The sequence below is a fragment of the Cebus imitator genome, unplaced genomic scaffold (assembly GCF_001604975.1).
Source record: "Cebus imitator isolate Cc_AM_T3 unplaced genomic scaffold, Cebus_imitator-1.0 Scaffold181, whole genome shotgun sequence".
Lineage (NCBI taxonomy): Eukaryota > Metazoa > Chordata > Mammalia > Primates > Cebidae > Cebus > Cebus imitator.
The window spans coordinates 788644-796884 of NW_016107496.1; the positions used below are offsets into that span (position 1 = coordinate 788644).

General features: G+C 47.1%; 1 protein-coding gene and 1 pseudogene across 2 annotated transcripts in view; both read left to right on the top strand.

The window, feature by feature from the left end:
* The window catches only part of CCDC65 (coiled-coil domain containing 65), a 21238-nt gene that overhangs the window by 4310 nt on the left and 8687 nt on the right, over nt 1-8241 (top strand). Inside the window, exons 3-4 of the mRNA XM_017545749.2 lie at nt 3277-3281; nt 3443-3445. Coding sequence (XP_017401238.2) covers nt 3277-3281; nt 3443-3445 — 8 coding nt within the window. The remainder of the gene's footprint in view (nt 1-3276; nt 3282-3442; nt 3446-8241) is intronic.
* Nucleotides 7088-8237, top strand: LOC108315986 (annotated as a pseudogene). The gene has a single exon (XR_001830144.1). The product of XR_001830144.1 is annotated as an actin, cytoplasmic 1-like (transcript).

An 8241-nucleotide genomic window follows, 5' to 3' on the forward strand; every position in this document is an offset into this window, starting at 1 on the left:
GTAGAGACGGGGTTTCACCATGTTGACCAGGATGGTCTCGATCTCTTGACCTCGTGATCCACCCGCCTTGGCCTCCCAAAGTGCTGGGATTACAGGCTTGAGCCACCGCGCCCGGCCCATACCCAGCTAATTTCTGTATTTTTAGTAGAGATGGGGTTTCACTGTGCTAGCCAGGATGGTCTCGATCTCCTGACCTTGTGATCCACCTGCCTCAGCTTCCCCAAGTGCTGGGATTACAGGTGTAAGCCACTGTGCCTAACCAGAGTATTTTCCATTTTAAACAAAGCAAAGCCCACAGAAACAGCAAACTGTACCTTGCCAATATAGTATTCCCCCTGCAGAAAACATACATTTCTTTTTCACAGCCTAAACCCTGGGGTAAAAAGTTCAGCAGACCCTGGGCAGCTTCAAGAAATATATATAAAGAGTCCTAAGGCCAGACATGGTGGCACACGCCTGCAATCCCAGCACTTTAGGAGGCCAAAGCAGGCAGATCACGAGGTCAAGAGATCGAGATCATCCTGGCCAACAAGATGAAACTCCATCTCTACTAAAAATACAAAAATTAGTCAGGCATGGTGGCACACGCCTGTAGTCCCAGCTACTCAGGAGACTGAGGCAGGAAAATCACTTGAACCCAGGAGGCGGAGGTTGCAGTGAGCTGACATTGCACCACTGTACTCCAGCCTGGGTGACAGAGCAAGACTCCTGGGTGACAGAGCAAGATTCCATCTCAAAAAAAAAAGTCCTCAAATTTGCAATAGCCATCATTCATTAGAAGTCCAAACCCCACCAGTTATACCTTATGGATTTTTTTTTTTTTTTTGAGGTGGAGTTTTTCTTTTCTTTTTGAGATGAAGTTTTGATCTTGTTGCCCAGGCTGGAGTGCAATGGCGTGATCTCGGCTCACCACAACCTCCACCTCCTGGGTTCAAGCAATTCTCCTGCCTCAGCCTCCTGAGTAGCTGAGATTACAGGCGTGCGCCACCACGCTGAGCTAATTTTGTATTTTTAGTAGAGATGGGGTTTCTTCATGTTGGTCAGACTGGTCTTGAACTCCCGGCCCCAGGTGATCTGCCCGCCTTGGCCTCCCAAAGTGCTGGGATTACAGGCATGAGCCACCACACCCAGCCAGAGAAGGAGTTTTACTTTTGTCCCCCAGGCTGGCATGCAGTGGCACAATCTCGGCTTACTCCTACCTCTGCTTCCCAGGTTCAAGTGATTCTCCTCCCTCAGCCTCCCGAGTAGCTGGGATTACAGATGTGCTCCACCAAGCCCAGCTAATTTTTGTTAAAATTAAATAGAAATAGAATTCTTTTTAAAATTCTATGGTATAACACAATCAGTTCAGGGTTTTTTTTTTTTCTGAACAAACGATCCCTTGGTCTTTCCTGTGGCATGCTCCTAAAACAACCCTCTATGTCTAATCAGTCACCTAAGGTATTGAGTGGCAAGTCTTTCACATTTGCTGCTAATAATTACTAAATTGTCCATATTAAGTATTTTCATTTCTGGGTAAGGAAAAAAGCATTTTTGGTCCATTTTTTTCCCCTCAAGGCTGAAAATCAAGCATTTTTGGTCTATTAATTCACCCACTTGCTCCTGGCGGACATTAACCAATTCTGCTATTACAATGATGTGAGTGTCATCAATGTCTTGAATGATGAACATCTTCCCCAGGGCATTGGACTCATCCAAATACAGAATAAACTGCTTCATGGCAGGATCACATTCTATAAGCACTCCTTTCAAGACGTTGACCATATTTTCTCAGTCAGAAGGTTCAGATGACCTCAAGAATGCTCAGCTCACAGATGCAGAAGCGCCTTGGCATTGCCGACCTAATTTTTGTATTTTTAGTAGAGACAGGGTTTCACCAAGTTGGCCAGGTTGGTCTGGAATTCCTGACCTCAGGTGATCCACCTGCCTCAGCCTCCCAAAGTGGGGATTACAGGTGTGAGCCACCACACATGGCCTATGCCTTATGGATTTTTAAGAGGCTTTTTCAGACACCTACTGGAAGTTACCAAACACTTGATGAGAACAGCAGTGTTCATTGCCTAGTGCTCCATTATTGGAATGCTAAGGTTGTGGGAGTTATGTATATTGTGCTGGTCAAGGTCATCACCAAGGTGTGATTTTTTGACACAAAAAATTTGCAACCTCCAGCATGAATGGGTTAAGGGAAGCTGAGTAGTTAGCCAGGTTCACCCATGAGACAATTAACTTTTTCCTACACACAGCCTCGCAGCTTATGATAACAGTCCTTGCTTAGGTAAATCACACACTGTTAATATTAACCACCATCAGGGTCATTTCTGAATAAGACTGCACATATTAAATGTGCAAATGTTAGTGATCCTCACCCACTATCTCTACTTGTTTGCTTCCCTTTTATTCTGTATCCCACAGCATCTGATTTCTACCCCCTCTAGGAAACTGCTCAGGTAAAGGCCGCCAGTTCAGAGTTGTGGCTACTTTTCACCATTTAGTCTTTATGTAACCTGACCTCTCTATGACACTGCCATTCTTGGTCATGCCCTGGATCTTGAAACTCTCCTTTGCTTTGCAATACACCATTCTGTCATTTTTCCTACCTCTGAGACATAAACCATTCACGCCAGTGAGATTATCTTTTTTTTTTTAAAGATGGGGTTTCACCATGATAGCCAGGCTGGTCTTGAACTCCTGACCTCAGGTGATCCACCCACCTCGGCCTCCCAAAGTGCTAGGATTACAGGCATGAGCCACCGCGCCCGGCCCCAGTGAGTTTATCTTGCACTCTCCATCCTCTGCACTTTGACATTCCCCAGATTTCTGAGTCTGGCCATCTTACCCTTTAACCAGTGTTCTAGGGCCAGACAATCTTACTTATTACCCTGGCTTTATTGTATTGTATTGTATTGTATTTTTTTTTTTTTTTTTTTTTTTTTTTTTTTTTTTTTTTTTTTTTTTTTTTTTTTTTTTTTTGAGATGGAGTTTCGCTCTTGTTACCCAGGCTGGAGTGCAATGGCGCGATCTCGGCTCACCGCAACCTCCGCCTCCTGGGTTCAGGCAATTCTCCTGCCTCAGCCTCCTGAGTAGCTGGGATTACAGGCACGCGCCACCATGCCCAGCTAATTTTTTGTATTTTTAGTAGAGACGGGGTTTCACCATGTTGACCAGGATGGTCTCGATCTCTTGACCTCGTGATCCACCCGCCTCGGCCTCCCAAAGTGCTGGGATTACAGGCTTGAGCCACCGCGCCCGGCCCTGTATTGTATTGTATTTTTTGAGACAGAGTCTCTCTTTGTTGTCCATGTTGAAGTGCAGTAGCAGGATCATAGCTCACTACACTCAAGCTCCTTGGTTCAAGTGATCCTCCCACCTGAGTAGTTGAGACTACAGGCTCTCACTACTACTGGCTAAATTTTAAAATTATTTTTAAATTTTTAGTAGAGAGAAGGTCTTGCTGTGTTGTCCAGGCTGATCCTCCCACCTCACACCCTCTGGAGTAGCTAGGACCACAGGTGCACACCACCTCACCTAACAAATTTTTTTGTAGAGATGCAGTTTCGCGATGTTGCCCATGCTGGTCTTGAATTCCTGGCCTCAAGCAGTCCTCCCACTTCGGCCTCCCAAAGTGCTAGGATTACAGGCATGAGCCACTAGGCCCAGTCCATCCTAGATTTTGCATGTATCCCTGACCTCTCTTACTAAGAGCTGTACAAGTCATCTACTTTAGTTTTCAAAACTATACCCTGCTGTCCTTTTCCACTATCCCGCTGTAGTTGAGACCTGGGTATCATCTCTAACCTAAACTATTAATAGTAGTTTCCTGTTTTCCACCTTTCACACTAAACTGCCTCTAGATTCTCTACAAAACTGCTAGGATTATCTTTCTTCTTTCTTTCTTTCTTTCTTTTTTTGAGTCAGAGTCTCACTCTGTCACCCAGGTGGGGAATGCAGTGGCACAATCTTGGCTTACTGCAACCTCTACCTCCTGGGTTCAAATGATTCTCCTGCCTCAGCCTCCTGAGTAACTGGGATTACAGGAGTCTGCCACTGAGTCTGGCTGATTTCTGCATTTTTAGTAGAGATGGGGTCTCGCCATGCTGGCCAGGCTGCTCTCAAACTCCTGGTTTCAGGTGCTCTGCCCACCTCGGCCTCCCAGTGCTGGAATTATAGGCGTGAGTACCAGGATTACCTTTCTAAAGCAGAAACCTAATCCTGTTACTCCACTGCTTAAATACTTAGTGGTTCCTCTATCTACAGGAAAAAATCCAAACTCCACAGTAAGAACATCAAAGCCCTTCAAGATCTGGTTCCTACCTGTACTTTTCACACAGCCAGCCTTGTTTCTTACCTGTGCCTTTGCACATCCTATTCTCCGTATCTGGAATTCTCATCTCCATTTCTTCTCCAGATGTCCTGGCAAACTTTCTTTTTTATTATTTTTATTTATTTTTTTGAGATGGAGTCTCACTCTGTCTCCCAGGCTGGAGTGCAGTGGTGCAATCTCGGCTTGCTGTGACCTATGCCTCTTGGGTTCAAGAGATTCCCCTCCCTCAGCCTCACGAGTAGCTGGGATTACAGGCATGCACCAATATGCATGGCTAATTTTTGTATTTTTAGTAGAGATGGGGTTTCACCATGTTGGCCAGGCTGGTCTTGAACTCCTGACCTCAAGTGATTTGCCCACCTCAGCCTCCCAAAAGTGCTGGATTACAGCCGTGAACCACTGCACCCAGTCCTTTTTTTTTTTTTTGAGACAGAGCCTCACTCTGTTGCCCACGGTGGAGTGCAGTGATGTGATCTCCGCTCACTGCAACCTCGACCTCCCAGGTTCAAGTGATCCTCCTGCCTCAGCCTCCTGAATAGCTGGAACTAGAGGCATGCCACCATGCCAGCTAATTTTTGTATTTTTAGTAGAGATGGGGTTTCGCCATGTTGGCCAGGTTTTACCATGTTGGCCAGGTTGGTCTCTAACTCCTGATCTCAAGTGATCTGCCTGCCTCAGCCTCCCAGTGTTGGGATTACAGGAGTGAGCCATGCGCCCAACCATCGGGGCAAACTTTCATTCCTCCTTTCAAGAGTTGATACAGAAGACATCTCTTTGGTGAAGACTTTCCCAGTGTTTAGTCAGATGCAGGCACTCAATCCTTTATATCTCATTGTCACTCAATAAATCATCAAGTTTATAGCAATTTCCATGTTAAGTGGTAGTTTTCTATTTATGTAGCTCTTCCTACTAGACTGTAAGCTCCTTTGGGAGCAGTGGGCATACTTTTCGTTTCTGAGTCCTCAGTAGCCAGCACAGTGCTGGTACATAGCAGGGGTTAGGTAAACATTTGTTGGCCGGGTGCAGTGGCTGAAGCGTATAATCCTCGCACTCTGGGGGGCTGAGAAGGGTGGATCACTAGGTCAGGAGTTTTAGATCAGCTTGGCCAATATGGTGAAACTCCATCTCTACTAAAAATACAAAAATTAGCTTGGTGTGGTGGCATGCGCTACTCAGGAGACTGAGGCAGAAGAATCGTTTGAACCCGGGAGGCAGAGGTTGCAGTGAGCCAAGATCACCCCACAGCCTGGGCAACAGAGTGAGACTCCGTCTCAAAAAATTATAATGATTTGTTCAGTGAGTGAAGGGTTTTCCATTATCAGAACCTATTTCATAGGATCCTTTTTTCATTGTAAACACATAAGGTAAAAGCTGTCTCTGTGTAGAGGTCATGGTAGTTTACAGTGAGCAGACTCAAGGTGCCTGGATCAGGTGGGCAATTCTGTAAATGCTTTTCTGTTTAATCTTTTTTTTTTTAAGACGGGGTTTCACCATGTTGGTTGGGCTGGTCTTGAACTCCCGACCTCAGGTGATCCGCCCACCTTGGCTTCCAAAGTGCTTGAATTACAGGCGTGAGCCACCACGCCCAGCCTCTGTTTAATCTTGTTTCACTTTTTTGAAGGTAATACATTCACGTTATTCAAAATTCAAAAGCAAAAAAGGTTATATAGAGAAAAGTTTCTTCCCACCAGTGCCTTCCAGGTACCCAGTGTTCCTTCCAATAATTCTAGTTTCATAAGGAAATCTTTTTTCTTTTTTTACATAAATGATTGTATTATATACTATTCTGCCCCCTTGCTTTTCTCACTTAGTAATATATCTTGGAGGCCGAGCACAGTGGCTCATGCCTGAAATCCCAGCACTTTGGGAGGACGAGGCAGGCAGATCGCTTGAGCTTAGGAGCTGGAGACTGGCCTGGGCAACATGGTAAAACCCTGTCTCTACTAAGAATCCAAAAATTAGACAGGTGTGGTGGCATGTGCCTATCGTCCCGGCTATTGGGAAGGCTGAGGTAGGAGGATCACCTGAGCATGGGAGGCAGAGGTTGCAGTGAGCTGAGATCATGCTCATATATATATATATGAGATTGTTCCATATTTTCCCATAAAGAGCTTCTTATTTTACAACTGCATAGTACTCTGTATTGTAGTTTAACACATTACTTTATCCTCTGTATTTCCTGTATTTTGGTAATTGGATTTAGATGCTTAGAGATACTGTATTCTACCAAGAGGCACATATTGTCTAGCTCTCTTTTTGTGATGTTAGCAGTCATTGGGAGATGCAAAAATCCTTACTTTTAAAATGTTTACATTTTATTTTAGAAGTAGAGATGGGACCAGGCACAGTGGTTCATGCTTGTAATCCCAACACTTTGGGAGGCAGAGGCTGGCAGATCGTTTGAGCCCAGGAGGTCAAGACCAGCCTGGGCAACATAGTGAAAACCCCTACAAAAAAACTTGAAAATTAGCTGGGCATGGTGGTGTGTGCCTGTAGTCCCGACTATTTGGGAGGCTGAGGTGGAAGATCAATTGAGCCTGGGAGGTTGAGGCTGCAGTGAGCTGTGATCATGCCATTTGACCTCAGCCTGGGTGACAGAGTAAGACCTTGACTCAAAAGACAAAAGCCCATCCCCTCCTTCTCCTCCCCTCCCCTCCCCTTAAAAAAAAGAAAAAAAAAATTCAAAAAAAAAAAAAGACCACGGAGACCGTGTCTGCCCTTCGAGCACAGAGCCTCGCCCTTGCTGTTCCGTGGCCCATCCACACCGGCCGCCAGCTCACCATGGATGATATCACTGCACTTGTTGTTGACAACGGCTCCGGCATGTGCAAGGCCAGCTTCTCGGGCGATGATGCTCCCCCGGCAGTCTTCCCCGCCATCGTGGGGCGCCCCAGGCACCAGGGCGTGATGGTAGGCATGGGTCAGAAGGACTCCTACGTGGGTGATGAGGCCCAGAGCAAGAGAGGCATCCTGACCCTGAAGTACCCCATCGAGCATGGCATTGTCATCAACTGGGACGACATGGAGAAGATCTGCCACCACAATTTCTACAACGAGCTGCATGTGGCTCCTGAGGAGCACTCCATGCTGCTTACTGAGGCCCCCTTGAACCCCAAGGCCAACCGTGAGAAGATGACCCAGATCATGTTTTGAGACCTTCAACACCCCAGCCATGTATGTGGCCATCCAGGACGTGCTTTCCTTGTACGCCTCTGGCTGTACCACTGGCATCGTGATGGACTCCAGTGACAGGGTCACCCACACTGTGCCCATCTGTGAGGGGTATGCCCTCCCCCACGTCATCCTGCGTCTGGACCTGGCTGGCCGGGACCTGACTAAGTACCTCATGAAGATCCTCACCGAGCGTGCCTACAGCTTCACCGCCACAGCAGAGCGGGAAATCACGCGTGACATCAAGGAGAAGCTGTGCTATGTCACCCTAGACTTGGAGCAGGAGATGGCCATGGCAGCCTCCAGCTCCTCCCTGGAGAAGAGCTATGAGCTGCCCAATGGTCAGGTCATCACCATCGGCAACGAGCGGTTCCGCTGCCCTGAGGCACTCTTCCAGCCTTCTTTCCTGGGCATGGAATCTTGTGGCATCCACAAAACTACCTTTAACTCCATCATGAAATGTGACATGGACATCCGCAAAGACCTGTATGCCAACACAGTGCTGTCTGGCGGTACCACCATGTACCCTGGCATCGCTGACAGGATGCAGAAGGAGATCACTGCCCTGGCACCCAGCGCGATGAAGATCAAGATCATTGATCCTCCCGAGCACAAGTACTCCATGTGGATCGGTGGCTCCATCCTGGCCTCGCCGTCCACCTTCCAGCAGATGTGGATCAGCAAGCAGGAGTACGAGCCTGGCCCCTCCATCGTCCACCGCAAATGCTTCCAGGCGGACTGTGACTTAG